General features: G+C 48.5%; 1 protein-coding gene across 3 annotated transcripts; it reads right to left on the reverse strand.

Annotated features, from left to right (window-relative positions):
• Window positions 1-5894: 5894 nt before the first annotated feature.
• Window positions 5895-16695, reverse strand: LOC144097387 (uncharacterized). Of its 3 annotated transcripts, XR_013306999.1 has the most exons (6): window positions 16459-16695; window positions 15471-15593; window positions 12265-12537; window positions 11115-11376; window positions 9736-9924; window positions 6642-6867 (listed from the first exon to the last, which is right to left on the reverse strand). XR_013306999.1 is itself a non-coding variant. In XM_077630115.1 (5 exons), exons 2-5 carry the CDS (start codon window positions 15567-15569, stop codon window positions 9920-9922), a joined length of 639 nt encoding a protein of 212 aa, XP_077486241.1. In that variant the 5' UTR covers window positions 15570-15593; window positions 16459-16695; the 3' UTR covers window positions 9718-9919. The 3 variants fall into 3 exon arrangements, 2 of the variants coding, with proteins under 2 accessions (XP_077486240.1, XP_077486241.1); XM_077630115.1 differs by lacking the exon at window positions 6642-6867 and having other exon boundaries at window positions 9718-9924; XM_077630114.1 differs by lacking the exons at window positions 11115-11376; window positions 12265-12537; window positions 15471-15593; window positions 16459-16695 and having other exon boundaries at window positions 5895-6867; window positions 9736-9921.
• Between the last annotated feature and the right edge of the window lie 219 nt (window positions 16696-16914).

Raw genomic sequence — 16914 nt, forward strand, 5'->3', positions numbered from 1 at the left:
CATGGGGCGTGGTCGGTGGAGGATCTTCGGCGTTTAGCTCGTGAGCAACCTCACCTCCAGAGGTTGCTGCCTTTAGTTTCCCCTACGGGGGCTGGGCGACCTTCCTCGTACCGCGGCTGCGTAGCTGCGGCGTGGCGACGCAAAGCGCGAGGTTGACGGCGATGGTGAGTGCGAAAAGCGGTTCGGCGTGTACTCTTCTCGACGCAGGTACTCGTCTATTTCGTGCGGACGTTGTCCGAAGCGTGGTCGTGGGGCGTTAACGGCAAATCCTCGAAGACCGACACGTCGGTACGGGCAGTGACGAAGAATATGGCCGGCCTCACCGCAATGGAAGCACTACGGCCGGTTGTCGGAAGTCCTCCAGGTGTCGCATTTCCTGGGGCTTGAGCGTCGGTCATAGGCTGGGAGGCGGCGTTGTGGAACGATTGGCTCACCTCGGGGAGGACGTGGGGGTTGTCGCTGGGGCTGAGCAGTACTTACTGCAGCGGCGTGGGTCATGGCCTGGGGTTCTGTGGCCGTCGGGGTGCCAAGTGCCTGTTGCACTTCTTCCCGTACCACATCCATCAGAGTCGCTGCTTGTGGCTGTGGGGAAGATGGCAGTAATCGGCGTAGCTCTTCTCGGACGATTTCGCGGATAACTTCCCGCAAGCTGTCGCTGGTGGTGGCCGGCGTGTCCGAACGGATTGCACAGGCAGAGGAAGGGCGATTGTACTGCCGAGCTCGAACGTCGAGGTTATTCTCAATCGGGCAGGCTTCTTGCATAAACTCCTCGACTGTTTTTGGCGGCTGGCGGACGAGGCTTGGAAAGAGTTGTTCTTTTACGGCGCGCATTAAAAACTGAACTTTCTTTTCCTCGGTCATCCCGGGATCGGCGCGGCGAAATAGGCGCTTCATCTCCTCGACGTAACTGCGGACGGGCTCATTCGGAAGCTGGATCCTGGACTCGAGGAGTCGTTCGGCTCTTTCTTTCCTCACGACACTGGTGAATACCTTCAATAGTTCTCTCTTGAATAGCTCCCATGTCGTAAGGGACGACTCGTAGTTTTCGTACCAAGTGCGTGCGGAGCCATCCAATGAGAAAAAAACGTGTCCAATCTTTGCCGCATCATCCCACTTTTTGAATGACGCCACGCGCTCAAATTGGTCCAACCATTCTTCAGGGTCATCGCCTAGGGATCCATTGAAAGTTGGCGGCACCCGCGGCTGCTGCAGTATGATCGGTGTCGACATCTTTGGCGAGGTTGCAGTGCTGGTAGCAGCGTCTTTTCGCTGTCTGGTGCGGTCCGGCAGTTTCCCGAACTCAGGCTCCTCTCCCTGGAGACGTCGGCTGGCTCGCTGAGCTGCTGGTTCGTCCTCGGGTGTGAAGCGCTTAGGGCTGGGTTCACGACTTGAAGGGGGCGTCCGGAACATGGAAGTTACCCAGCACCTCCACCAGATGTCACGTAGTGGTGACGGCAGTCGAAGCAGCGATGAAGACGGACGAAAGGGTCTTCTAAAAGAACTGTTTATTGGGCTGACTTGCACCCAAAATGGACTGAATCACTCGGCGGCGGCGAAGCGACAAGCGTGCTCGGCGGTCGTCGAACAGAATGCCCGCCGCTGTCGGCCGTGCTCAATTTAAAGCTGATAGCGAACATTCGAGATAAAGGGCGCAAAGTTACTAGAACATTCCGGAACAACGTAGAATCAGCTTTGCCTGGCTGCGATCAATCGAGATAAATCTAGTCGCGTCTTGCGTCGCAAACAAAGCGATAAGGTGGAGTCGCGGCAGATTTGAAAAACGAACAAACACTGCAAATATTGGCGGCAATAACTCGAATGAATACGGCACGGACATGTGCCGACCGTTTGCCGAGAGTTTTACAGGCGTCCACACGATCACCTCTTAGTTAGATGTTCTGTAAATTGAGAAACAATTCAGCAGGATAAAGCAAAATTTTGTTTATAAAATTAATGCTTTCTAGATAATAAAACACGCGGACTTGAGATAGAAAAAAAACTCCTAGCGTTTGTCTCCTGCGTGTGTCGCGTGCATGGTTTCTAATTCGCTAGTAATCTAGAAACGTGCAAACTAGCCAAGCTAGTTACTTTAACAAGTATTTTTTAGATCACAGTATAGTAGCGGAACCTGAGTGGCGATAATTTGACGCCTTTAAAGGGCCGCAGAAACGGGTGTTTGAGCTTGGCCTTAAATTGCTTGCACTATGTAGAGTACAGGCCTCCGTGCATTCATGCCGCGTACGATCGAGACCTCAGAAGCGTGCGGGAAATTGACAATACTTTTTAAAAATTCCCGCTTTTGCGCCTTGCGGTGACGCGCGGTGCCAGCTTTCGCACGAAAACGTGGCAGACGACGTCACGTCTTGCAAATAACGTCAGCATCCGAGGGTTATCATTCGTTTACAGCACCAAACACTTTCAGACGTCACCCGCTACAGCGGCCGCGGCCACTCCGCGCGCGCGCAGCCGGCGGAGGTAGGAGAGGAGCCGAGTGAGTTGGGTCGGCGGAAGAGCGCCGCCGTTTTGGCGTGCGAGAAGACAGGGAAAGGCACGAAGACATGGAAGTTCAAATGTTGCCTGCATATAACTGAAGTTCCACAAAACGCCTTAAAATAATTCTTGCTGGGCGATAATTACGAACTGTCGTCTTTTAACATCCCAGACATATCGCATGTTTATTGAGACCCCCTTTCTGGTTCCTTTAAAGACATTCATTAAAAGGGATTGACTGAAAAAAATAACAGCTGCCTTTAAATAACAAATTGAAACGCTGCCAGCGTTTTAATAATAAATCAATGGCAGCGGATGCCTTGTAGAACTTCACAACACAGCGAGGAAGAAGATATTTTCCGTAATTTATATGTTTTAACTGTTTGTTTTTGTAAACGCAAAACTCGCCACTCTTGCCGTACGGGTCATAGAGATGCAGGTACAGACCGAGATGTAGGACTTTTCATCACCACGCATCAGAAAAACAAGTTTTGTTAGTACATTGAATTGAATTGCTTTTTGAATTCTACAAATAAAGAACGCAGCTGTCACAAAAACTCGCAGTGTGACTTTGGCATATTGTGGTCTTTGCAGTGAAACGCGTCTCTAAATTACGCAGAATTCATGGACACGTCACACAGTGATGCCCGCTCATCGTCATCGCAGAAGTGGCTGCAGAAGCTCGCGAAGAAAGTCTGGCTTCCGGTCATGGAGTCCAGAAAAGGAATCTTGGAGGAATCGCGCCTCGCGGGCGTGTTGTCGGTGAGAGCCCGTACGCTCACGTTCAGGGCGAATCGTTCGGCTAGATCGCGCATTTCTCGCCTAGTAGCGAAATCGATAGAGCAGTTGCGTCGGCGCTCCCACGCAGACCAAGCGACGCCTGTTTCATTCAGCATCCTACTTCGAGCAATCTGGAATCCCAGGCCACTGAATGTCATGAGGTCGGAGCCGCGCCTGCATCGACCAAAATGAAGCTTTGATGTTTTGCTGTTATATGCGCCTTTACACACCTTTAACATTGCAGTGTACCGTGCTGCAGTTACCAGAGTACCGACGCCCCCGTGACGTCAGTGAGCATGCGCATATCGCCTTGAGGACGCCAGATGGCGCCAGGTACCCGGCAGCTGCGCGAGCTCCTGCCGCATCGGGGCCAATCAGCGCATGCGCACTGGTTGTTGGCAGGTTCCCGGTATTCCGGTAAGAGTAACGGTAACATGGTATGCAGTGTGCTAAAGGTCTCTTTTATAATACCGTTAACGTCCCATGTTGCCGATTCGTCCCGATGCGGCATGCTTGCGTGCAATTGCCGGGTACCTGGCGCCATCTGGCGCACTCAAGGCGATCTGCTGATGCGTACTAACGGCGTGTGGGCTTCTGGAACTGAGGTCGCGGTAATGGAAATGGGAACACGGGAAGCAGTATGCTAAAGGTGTCTATAAAGGTTTTCATATTAAAGGAAGAGTAAGATTGAAGTTAGCCTGCATCGATAGATTACCCTGTTCTAATGACGAAGAGGCTACCTTAACTGAATATGGAGGTTTTATGACTTTTACGAGGTCGAAAAATGAAACGCAGGTGTCGCGAAAACATCGATCTATCAACGAATTTCCTCAGAGATTAGAAGATTGTGACGTCATCCCACCATCGTTATAAGTAGTGCTTCTGAGGAAAGAAAAGCAATTGCGTTGAAGAGAAAAATGGTCGAGCTAAGACTTGAAAAGCTTCCCCTTTGGTAGTGTGCAGACCGCGCTATTTCTGCGCCTTAGAGGCACTTGCGTTCCGCAGCGAAAAGGGGAGAGAATGAAGTTGGCAAAGCACCCGATGTCACGAGATATGATAGATGCAACGTGAAAGCTGCGCGTCTGCCAGATTAATTGCAAAGGGCTTCGCACAAGTTGTTTTACACAGAGGGATCCTCGCACGTTATCGCGTTCACATCTCACTGCTGCTAGCAATGCGTTCTCAAAGGTTTTGTTTCCAGGCTTGAGACACGTGCTGAACAGACGCGTGCATGCTCACCCAGGAGAGGTGTCATCCTGTTCCGCCTCAATTGCCAGTGCTCGCTTGTTCTTCGTGCTGTTTACGAGTGTTCAGTGTTCTTGTATGCGATGTTTCACAATCTACGGCACTAATATCACAATATTCCGAGTATAACTTACTATCGATATTTTTATACTTTACGTCGTTATTTGTTCGCCTCCATTTGCATATTATTCACTCGTTATTCTAGGTACGTATGCTACCAAACTTAATAGTTGCCTATAACCCGCCGGGGTGGCTCAGCAGTTACGGCGCTCGGCTGCTGACCCGAAAGACGTGGGTTCGACCCCGGCCGCGGTGGCGGAATTTCTATGAAGGCAAAATTCTAGAGGCCCACGTATTGTGCGATGTCAGTGCACGTTAAAGAACCCCAGATGGTCGAGATTCCCGGAGCCCTTCACTACGGTGTCCCTTACATTCTGAGTCGCGTTGGGACGTTAAACCCTAATAAACCTAAACCTACCTATAGACCTAGATCTGCACGAACCTCGAGAAAACAGGTTTTCTTGGTTGTTGGGAGAACGTGGGGGAGCTTAACACTAAACTCTTTCCTGTACTACGAGTACAGCCTATCGCAGCGCCTATCAATCTTTTTTTTTTTTGTAAAGGTCTATAGTTAAGGCGTACAAGTTTCTTGTTACCTGGATAAATGATAGAAGATACCACATGGTGAGACCAAAGGGAGGAAAATGTAAACCAAAAAGAAACGCAGCTGTCATGAATAATGGCGCGCTCTGGGGATATAACAAATATTCTTTCTAGGTGCTACAGCATTATGTTTACTACTGACATATATCTTTTGTTACCCCTTTTTAGGGCTTCTCTGCACATGTCGCTGTTATTTTTACATTATGTCCGCATAATTTGTTAATTGCGCCCACCTCATGTATTGGTGTCTGACGAGGGCCTTTAGGGGTATTGTGAACAGCGAGAAAGCACAAAACACATGAAAAGCACGGATACAACCGCGCACAGGTGCCCCAGCTGCAGGTGAGTGGTACCCCAAAGTTTTCCTTCATTGCTGATTATGGGCCTGTTGCCCTTTGTGTCCTTCACATAGTCGGTGCTCTGGTTGGTGGATTCGCAAAGATCATAATGATTGCGGCACGACTGTACACCTTTATTTCTCGGAATCAATGACGCACACGTTTAGGGGTCTTGAACAGAAGGATTTGATGTAATCTGCCACAATTTAATTCCGCATGCTTCCTCAGCCACACGGAACTCATTCATGATGCACCGACGAAAAAGCTACTTTTACACTGCGCATGCGCTAGCAGCTGGCAGTGTGCTATCGATGCTATGAAGAAATCGAATGCCTCGGAAAGAAAACGTCTTGCGCTAGGTAGTTAAACGGACCTTATAGCAAGCTTGATTTTGAGAGCCAAAACTTATCTATGACACTGCCATATTGAGTGCTTACGTCATGTAGGAAGGGGCCAGAACAGCCCACACCCCCATTTGGAACGAATTGCTGCTGTAGATGTACCGTGTGCTTCCGGCGAACCACCGGACCCGTTCAGTCATCAGGCTCCCGTAGTACCGGTTAGTCCTCGAGGCCCGAAGCGCCGTCCTTGTGCGTACCCAGAGAGCAAACACTGACGTGGCTTCCGTAGCAAAAGCAGCGTAAGTGTCATCCAGTTTGTCCAAACGAAAAAAGGGCTCCGGGGGCCAAAGATGGACCTTCATATGGCGCCTCAACTTCTCCTCTGCTCTCTGCTTCGTGGAGGCAGTGACGCTGTCTGCGTCCTTGATGATGGCGATCAGTGCGCTCATTATCTTTTGGAAGACGTCCTCGATCCTCCGACGCTCCTCGTTTCCGTAGAGGCTTGAAAAGTAAGGAGCGACGAGGGCGAGGCCGAACATCTCGTGCACGCCGAGGAAACAGAATGTACTGGTGCTGCGCTCGTTGCTATGCTTCGTTCCCGTTTTCGTGAAAGCATCGAAGTGAGGGTCCATCGTCCAGATGTAGATGTACGAGAACATCCAGCCGGTCACGTTAAGCGCCACATCGCCAGGCAGGTCTTCGAGCATGATGAAAGCGTGGTGGATCCGTGCCCTGCTCAAAGCCAGAAGTTTCGTGTCGGCGGAAAGCCCCATAACGACAGCACCGTGCACTAACTTCTGCAACGTGCCTAACCACTCTTCGGTCCCGACGCCCTTCGTCAGACGTGACACCTCCTTGATCGAAACGGTGGCGTCGGCTTGAGCTGCTCCGTCGCCTTCGGGATCTCGTTGTCTAAATGATAAGGTGTTCCTCACGATCCCTTCGTCAAGCCGCGGGTCCGTTTGAGCCAGGCTCAGTGTCACCGCTCCACCAGAAAGAAACGCTGCAACCTGCGAGGGAAGCGAAAAAAACATTATTCAGTTGAGACTGGTTAGGGCTAAAGCCATCTTTTTTTGCGCTGTTCAATACATATCCTCGAAAATTTTAAAATTGTAAATTGTGCGGTTTTCCGTCCGGAACTAACAGATGGGCTATGAGGGACGCGATATTGGAGGGCTCCGTATAAACTTGCTCAAACAGAGTTGCTTGAACGTGCGATGACATCGCACTGCACAAGGAAGCCTTTTGCTAAACAGATGCATTAAAATTGTCAGTAATCACATATTATAACCATCAGCAGCGAGCTTGTGTCCTACGCAGGATGGATGCCACTCCAGGTGAACTCCAAGATCCAGTTGCATGCCAGTGCCCACGGTCGCCTTACGACCCGTCACCGCTGCAACGTAGCTTTCGGTATTTTAATAATTTTTAATTTGTAGTGTTTATCAATGGGAACTAATAATGTAACTTTTATTTCAGAAAGATCATTCATTAGAAAGCAGAAGAAATGATTGAAGGGTCACTTAAGCTACACCTTAAGGAGGGTTTAACGCGACAGCGTCAATGGGTTAATGCCCATATATGCGGAATTTGTCATTCTCGACTTTATATTCATAGATTCCTGGCAGTCCTCGTACCACTCCTGGAGCTGTGCTGCAGTGGTTCAGCGATGTGCCACTGCCCTGCGATGACAGGTGCCGCTACTGGTGGGGCGTGTGTGACTTAGGTAGTTCCTAACGAGCAATCACTCGCCACCAATCATTAATTGTATTGACAAGTGCCATTGTCAGTAGAAACCTGGCTAGTGCGCCTCGGTACAGCTTCTTTTTACCACAGGAAGCGGCACCGAGACACCCTATAACCTGGCAGGTTTCCCTCAACTCAGTGGGCAGGCGGGAAGAATTTCGCAAAGCAGGCGTAAGACATACAAGCAAACAAACAACACACATCGCCCAAATGCGGGGAATGGCCACTATGACTGCTAGCCCACTAAAAAACAACCACATGTCGGCAGTGGGCATGCCAATTGAGCTACGGCTGCGGCTGTATTTATGTTACGTGTAACACACATCCTTGAGATGGTTCACCAGCGCCACCTTCTTTTATAGCGGCGGACGTAGTACGTCCTGTAATAAGGCGAGTGTCACGTTCCACGTGACACTCGCGGTACGTTAGAACGTGGAACGAGTTCCCTTTCTGGCCCATGATTTTTTTGTGTGCGCAAGATTTTCATCCACTAGGAATATAATCGAGCGGTGAGGGCGGAAACTCTGCGAGAACCGTGTTATGCTGCCTGTTGCACCAGACTGCCAGAACCGATGCGTTCTTCCAGCTATTGCTTAGACAAGGAAAGGGGTATGAGGGTCTCGTTATGACGTGACAAGGAAGCTCACAGTCACAGAAGCCAATAAGCATAGAGGAATGTCTCCATTTTTTTTTCGTGGCGCTGATCAATGGAGAATTAAGAGTTCAATTCTTTGTATGGCTGAAATGTACTTGATTACATGCAGAAGAAAAAACAGAAAAACAAGAAAAAAATGATGGTCGATTTTCATAGTTAGGTCAAATGCGAATTCGGTGCGCTAGCAGTTCGGTTTTCACCTAGGTTCCGGTGTTCAAATCCGAGGTCGGCAGATGGCAGTTATTCGGATAGCGATAATGCGGAATTGGCACAGTGGTGCAACGGTCAAGCGATGCGCCACTGCACTGCTATGGCAGGTGCTGCCATCTGTGGGACTCGGGTTGCTTGGCTTGGATTGAGATCAAGGTTGCTCTTCCCGAGCAGCCTCTCACATTTAACTGAGCTGCCGCCTGACACGGTGGGCAGGCGGCACCTGCCCGCCACTCGGTGGTCAGGTGAGCGGCCTGCCACGAAACAGTCTTCAGACAAACAAACACACAACGGTTAAATGCGGAGAATGGCCATTATAAGTGCTAGCGCACTAAAAAGCACAGAAGTTGATCATACGGGCATAATGTCGTGCATTTAGTCAGATTAGAATAATTATTCTAATTATTCAGTATCTCAGAAATCAGCCGTCACCGGAAGCAAGGAAAGCTTAGGGGATAATTTTTCGTGCACATCACACGCGCCCGACCTGTACATATCTAATAGTGTAAGCATAATACTTGTGTATTCTACCTCTCTCCCTCCTATCCTTTCTGCCTGTCTCCTGACCTCTTTAATTTCATTTCTTAAGTCTGCCTGCTATTCATTTCCGCTGCCCCAGCTCAGGTGCTTCCCGTAACGATGGCAGATGCCGGGGCTGGAAAAAATCTTTTCCTACCTTTTGTTATTATTTTTAAATAAACCACTACTGCTGCTAATTTTTCGTGGCATTCGACCAGAATAATTTTTGCCACAATCACTACAACATTCCAATATCGGGATTTGACCATAAAGGAAGATTAGTTCTGTAATAATTTTACATAAAAGGTAATTTCCAGAAATAAAAAAAATTGACAACCACTTTCTACCCATGTGATCCGAACTCACGACATCTGTATGTCGCGTGCAGTGCTTTACCAACTGAATTACGGCAGCAGCTCTTTCACACTCTACTTTCAATATGCTTGCACTGTCTGCAGCCTAGCCTTCTGGCTGTTCACTGGCGCTAGCCGGCAGCCAGAAGGGTGTGCGCGGAACGCCTTCTCCTACCGCATGCGCCACACTCTAAACAGAAAGTAGTCTAAACGAGAGCAAGCCGTCCTCTAGAGCACTCCCTTCTATAAAAGGAAGCGCGCTCGAGAGCAGCCTACTCCCTTCTTTACTCTCACAATGGCGTATTTAGAACGCACATAGAATATACAAAAAAAAATACCCCGGCCCAGTCCTCCCTGCTGGGCAACGCGGTCGTACGCGTCGTCTCCAAGCATACCAAGCTGCTCCATGCGCAGGACAGGAACCGGCCCAGGCTTATCCAAGGTGATGATGAATTCGCCTTCCGTCTCTGAGTGCATCACATTCACGTCGAACCAAAGGAGACACGCCAGTTGAGCGACAGGTCCACCAGGATCGGGAGGAGTGGGTTGCCGGCAGGGATCCACGACGCGTCAAGTTCTTCATGCTGCTCGAAGTTAATCGTGCGATAAAATCAGCAGTTCGACACAGCCTGTTACGAAGTCTTTTTTAAATGCACATCTTCTGGCAGGTCTGCAGTGCGTAGCTACGATTGCTTCAAAGCAATATTCGATAATATGCTGTGTGCATGCACAACGCAGTAACCTGAAAGAAAACGGTTTACATATTTCCTCGCATGATAAACGCACTTGTTTAACAGTTGTGCTGATTTGGGCAGTACGTTTTCTACGCGAGAAAAATTAGTCTTCGGAAGATACAACTTGCTCAACTTTTAAAGACGAGTGCACGAGGCGTGTTCATTCTGGGAATTCTTGCGTTCTGCGGGTGAATAAACTACTGTCCGCATCATTTGTACCCATCGATTAAGCGCTATACGGTGGCAATATTTCTTGTATTCCGCATTTACTTAGGTGGAGGAAGTAAATATATGCGCCCGAGGGATACTTACATTTTAATTTACTCCAGAATTTTTGCCATCCGATCTGCGGCCCTATTGCACAAGTTTAAATTCTTCGTTTTTTTTGTTTTTATATACATAATACTGCGGACTTCATGCATGTTGTCCAAGTATGAAGGGCAGATAGCAAAACAGTTTCAAAAAGATATAAATTTGTAGAAAGGTATACAAAGAACGTTTTAGCACATGACACAAAAGAGCCAAACAAAAAACTCACTAAGATACATTGCGCATCATTTTTTTTTTGTTTTAGCGTACACTGCTCAGCGTATTTTCAAGATTTTTACAGATGACAACAGTCTCAGGCAGCAAATTGGACTCCTTGATTGTACGTGGGAAATATGAGTATTTGAACGAGTTTGTTTTCGCGAAATATGGTGTTAAGGCGTGGATGTGTTGGAGACGAGTTTTCCGTGTCGTGGAAGGTGTAACATAAGATGAAGAAAAAATTCCAAACTTTCCGTGAATACGTGAAGGAAGAAATACTAGGCGAGCATTTTTGCGTCTTATTTCAAGCGGTGTAATATTCTTGGCGGTCATATTGGCGGCGGAAATGAGCTCTTATGCTCATTTCTAACCTAGCATCATCCTACGCTTGCCCACGATTAAAAAAGTCATCTGCCTTCTCGGCGCCGGTCCCACTCAGCATGTTAACTATCCTCGCGGGTGAAGTTACACTGGCTCCGGCATTTACGGGCCTGTTCAAAAAGCAAACACACCTGTTTCTTCTGTCCTGTTATCTGGCAATTCCGGTCCGTAGGGCCACCTTAGCCCCCGTTCACGCATAAACTCGACGAATGCTGTTGGATCCTCCACGGACGGCCTTTGAAGGCTCAGGTCGAGGGCCAGCGTGAACATAGCCTCGAGGCGTGCTCCGACGCCTTGGTTATCGGCTCCGGGTTTGTTCCTGTAGCGTATGTAGTCCTCCACCTTCCTGGCGTACATCACTGACACCCTGTCTTCATCGATGCCCTGCGCCACCTGAGCGTATTGCGTGAAGTGGTCATGGACAGCAGCTATAGATGAAATAATTAGCGGTACTGTAGCGAAGGAATGCTGTAGCGAACACGAAATTTCCTCTAAGCTACCCACGAGCTGTAGTGATTAAGTAGCTGCGGCTCTCTACTACTGGATAGAAGTTTGCACACTGAGCCTGGGTCTCGTTAAAATGCTGTAGCATTTATATGCCTTTAGTTGGACTTACAGCAGGTACTCTGGAGCTCTGCAAGAATACATTTCGCTACCCTAGTGTGGTACGCAGCTAGAGCCGTTGCTGCAATTCTCCCTGCGTAGTAGGAACGAGTGGAGCCGATTTGAACGCGGTGCAGTGCATTCACCACACGCAGATAATGCTGACGTTGCCCTGTGCTAACCCTCCGTTTCCTTTTCTTTCCTACGCTGCGCTTATTCTTTTCAGGCTGAGCCAATTTCGTCACTTCTCTTGCTTTCATACTTGAGTCGAAACGAAAACTGTGCATGTAGTTGCGAAACGATATGCCGGTACAGACGAGGGGTGGAACGCGTTCAACGACGTCACCACATTATTAGTGGCCCCGGTACAATGCACCCGCCTCGTTGGCTATGTTCGCGTTATGTCGGAATGCGGCCCGGCGAGGCGGCCACTGATCTAGATGCAACGCCATCTCTCTGGATGTCACGAAGCTTCATTGTGGGGATGTGCTCACTGATTGCCCCAACTGACGAAGTCAACGGTCCTCTCAGCTTTATTCCTTGGCCGCCCCCACACTATTTCTTTTTTCGCTAGAACCCCTGGGCATAGATGCGCAGAATAGTTATCAACTTTTGTGCATGAAATATTTTTGTCTCAATTTGGTACGCGAAAACTAAGCAGTAATAAATGCTGCGTACATGACCACAGACGTATTGGTAGAAGTTGACGCATGGGTCGACGGAGAGGTTGAGCCCAGCAAGGACAGCCCGCCCGTGGCTGACACAGTTTTCTGTGCCGCAGACGTCGTCGCTGTTCGCGTGTCGTGATGCCAGCTGTCGGGCGACGAGGGCCGTCAACGCAGCCACGACGATTACGAAGAGAATGAGTGCGCACACCAGGGTCACCCAAGAGACGCTGTGCTTCTCCAGCTTGATCATAGGGGACACAGAGGTACTCCCTGGCTGCGCTTCCTTAGGACCGGAAAGAATAAAGTTCGCATGAGTAGCGTGATAGAGGTCAACACGGCACCTATAGCAGTTTTGGTGTACACTGCCTCGCAAGTGCTGAAGTAGTCAGAGAACCGCTGCGGACCAAATCGCGGCGCCAGCAACAAAGTCGACAGAGCTTTGCTCATTGTACTAACGGGTAACGTATAATCCAGCCGCCGCGACTCTCCTGTAGCTGCTAGAAGAATGCCATCATCATCATCAGCCCGACTACACCAACTTCAGGGCAAAGGCCTCTCCCATTTCTCTTCATTAACCCTGCGCTGTGCAGCTGCGGCCACCCTACCCCCACAAACTTCTTAATCTAATCCGCCCACCTAACCTACTGCCGCACCCTGATACGCTTGCCTTTACTTGGAATTACCTCCGTTACCCTTAAAGACCACCGGTTATCTTGTCTTTGCATTGCATGCCCTGTCGAAGCACATTTCTTCCTCTTGATTTCGACTAGGATATCATTAACCCGCGTTTGTTCCCTCACCCACTCTGCCCGCTTCCAGGCTCTTAACATTACACCTCTCATTTTTCTTTCCATAGCTCGCTGCGTTGTCCTTAACTTGAGCTGAACCCTTTTCGGTAGCCTCCACGTTTCTTCCTCATAGGTTGTACGCCTCAACCTACTGTCATAATTACGGATTCAAAATCTGCCCTTCAAAGGTTAGAGTACGGGTTCCCCACTGATGCCTTGAGTCTTAGATCCCTACGTTTGGTGCATAATCTACATAGCAAAGGCTTCTCTATACGTTTTCAATCGGTGCCCTCGCACATAGGTGTCTTAGGCAACGAGATAGCAGACAACTTCGCCCATACAGCTCTCTCCGGGATTCCAGTTCATGGAGTCCCTCGTGAAGTCAAGCAAATGTTCAGAGATGTGGTGTTGTGCCACTTCAGTTCTTTGTGGAGCTTTTTTCATCAGCCATGTGTGACCAAGGGTCTCAAAAGGTACCAAGCCACTTTGCTGCACCGCGTTCGCACGGATTCTGCTCGTACGCCGGCGTGGATGTATAAGACTGGCCTAGCGTTGTCACCATTGTGTTCAACGTTTGGTGTGTGTGGTGACAAAGAACATTACCTCTTGTGCTGTACTTTGTACAACGCGGAACAGGCTGTGTTATTCGGATCCCTCAAAAAGGCAGGAGTTCCTCACAGTTCTTTTCAGGACATTGTTTTCCCGCGCGGGAGCCAGTCGAGTAGAAGGGATGCTTCTCGGCTTCTTCTACTTTACCTGCAGGACACGGATTTGGCCTCCACATGGTGACCTCTGGAGTGTCTTTTTGGGTTTTTGCGGACAGTGTTTCTGTGATTTCTATTTATGTGTCGCTACGGTGGAGCAATTGCCGACAGAAACTGCAAGGCTAATCCCACCGGTAGTTTACAACCACTTAACTCAACTCAACTCCTCATAGGTTAGTGCTGGCAAGATACAGCTGTTGTACACTTTTCTCCTGAAGGATATTGGCAAACAACCAATAATGATCTGAGAGCCTGCCATATTCGCACCACTTCACAGTTATTCTAGTTATTTCCCTCTCCTGATCCGAATCTGCGGTCACTATCTGCCCTAAGTAGACGCACTCTCTTACCACTTCCAGCATCTCGCTGCCCATTGTGAACTGCTGTTTCCTCGCTAGACTGTTGAACATTACTTTAGTTTTCTGCATGCTAATTTTCAGACCCACTGCTCATTGATCATGCTTTGCAGTTCCTCTCTTGAGTAGCTCAGTAGGCAATGCCTTCAGCGAACCGCAGATTACTTAGGTATCCTTCATTAACTCTCATCCCCAACTGTTCTCAATCCAGGCCTCGGAACATCTCCTGTAAACATGAGGTGAATAGCACTGGCGAGATCGTGTCTCCCTGCCTCACACCCTTCCTTACTGCAATTTTGTTGATGACTTCATGAAGCAATATGGTAGCTGTGCAGTCGTTATAGATACCTTCCAGAATTTTCACGCCAGACTCTTCTACACCCTGATTCCGCAATGCCTGCATGACTGCAGAAGTTTCCACTGAGTCAAATGCTTTTCGTAATCAATTAAAGCTATATATATCGGTTGGTTATATTTTGCGCATTTCTCTATCACCTGGTTGATAGCCTGAATACCGTCTGCTGTCGAGTATCCTTTAAGAAAGCCTGCCTCATCATTTGCTTGATTGAAACCTAAGGTTGTCCTAATTCTATATGCAATGCATCGATGGCATAGAGTTACAGAAACCGCCTCGCGTGCAAGAGGACCAGGATTCAAATGGCGGTGCCGCGCAATTCTCCGCCGGGTTAAAAAAAAAAAAACTCTCGTGTCGATGGAATTGCATAACCAGATCTGGGGTTCGGCCTGATCTCGGCGACGAGAACCGACAACACACTTCCTCACCAGAGAAGGATTTGGCCACCCTAATGTAGTACTTGGCCACAACCTTCCATGAACAAACTGATTAATCCTCGGCCCTCAGAATAGAAGAACGCGTTATCTAAGAAATAAAAGATCTAAGAGAGGGAACGCAGGCCACAGCAGAGTGTGTCTCAGCTCGAGCATTCACTAAGTGAAAGGACAAGTCACATAACTTCGTAAGGTCCCATGCCTACATATTTTTGCCTTTTATGCTAGAGAGAAATTCCACGCCGTAGAAATCATCTATCAGAGCGTGAATACAGCACTTGCTGCACTTGGCGCTTACATAAGCGATAATTTTTCACATTCCTCATTAGGAACGTAATATCATTAAATCTGGTCCTCTGTACGAGGCGCTCAATGCTTGCAAAGTGAACCCCTTCATACCGCAGTCACTCACTCAGCAGTCAGCAAAAATGTGCGGCTTCCTTACAAGCGTTGTACGCGATGTTAGGGTAATGTTCATTTTATGAATATCGCGAACCTTTTTAATGTCTGTCCACTAACCTTTGATTCCTTGATCTTTTTCTGGCGTCGCTTGGCAGGGCCTTGCTCGCCATTTCTGCGTCTTACGCGCTCGTTGCTGGAGTCGTTTTCCGGGTCCATTTATCCTCGTGTTGAGTAATGGACCTGGATGCGAACGACTTCATCCGGCTGCAGCGCTCACGAAGAGTGATTTTGTGCACGAATCACAAAACTGCAAATACTGGATGCACATTGCACGTAGTCTACAAGAATGTATCCTCCTTATGCGGCGTAGCACTAAAAAAAGAATTGATAACGAACATTTGGCGCAGAAAAGCTAGCGAGAGCATAATATTTGGGCAACAAAATGTGCGATGAATTGTGTAGATTGCGAGGGGGTAGGAATAACCGCGTGGTGTAAATGTGTAATAAAGGATTAACAAACGAGAATTGCTATTGGATTCTAATGTCTTGGCCATTGCTTTACTGTTAATCAAATTGATCATATATGTCGTTCCTATCTTTTCAGACGCCGCAGCAAACCATGATTCAAAATCTATATTATTCGTAGTGCTGCCAAAGGTCGGTAGCGGGCCGGAATGACTGAAAATTAAAGCATCTCTACTTTCATTGCAGTTGGTCTGCGTTCATGAGCACAACACGGTAGAGTAGGTCTGTACCTGTGCGAAGGGCCTCGTTGCTGGCAGTGCTATATCGTGCAGCCTTCATTGCTTTCAATATTTTATGCGACGAATGTCTGGGGATGAAAGTCCTTCACGCTACACAGCTATAAGCACTGGTTTCCAGTTCAGAACACGCATTCTGGCTGACGGCATTTCATGCAAATAAAACTTCAAACGAAGAGCATGATTAGCAGTGAGGGAAAACATATGGAGAGGGTCGAACATATCCCTAATAAGGTTTTCCCCAGCACCGTGATGGATGGCAAGCAGAATGGCTTGAGAATCAGAGACCAACTGCAACCCGAATGCTGCTAGAACATTGCGATTTTAAAAAAAATATACTTTACCTCTGAGCAGTGGAATCCCCGTCGAAAACTCCGCCCTTCAGCGCTCTCTAGTCTGTGCAAGCTACGGTTTCAAAAAAATAGCTCGTTGCTTAGAATGCACTCTCTTTCTCAGCCTTTTCTGCAATTGCACACAACCACGATGCGGGCTTCTTCTTCTTCATCGTCTTCCTGAGGAGTAATTTGTTGTATAAGAAAGAAGTGCTTACGAATTAGATGAATATTAATCTTTAGAAGTTCATCGCACAGAAACCGCGCGAAGAAGTGCATGACTTTCAAGCGACAAGCAGAAGCCAAGCGGCTTCTGCTTGTAGTTCTTTTAACGCCGTAGCGTTACGAGTGTCGTTGTGCAGAAAATCAGGCGTCAGCGTCATCAGTATTGTGACCGAAATATGTCCGGATAAGCAAACTACGCGGGCCGCCTAGGTCACGTGGCCGTGTGACAATCTGCCCACATGA

This window comes from Amblyomma americanum, chromosome 7, assembly GCF_052857255.1.
Source record: "Amblyomma americanum isolate KBUSLIRL-KWMA chromosome 7, ASM5285725v1, whole genome shotgun sequence".
Lineage (NCBI taxonomy): Eukaryota > Metazoa > Arthropoda > Arachnida > Ixodida > Ixodidae > Amblyomma > Amblyomma americanum.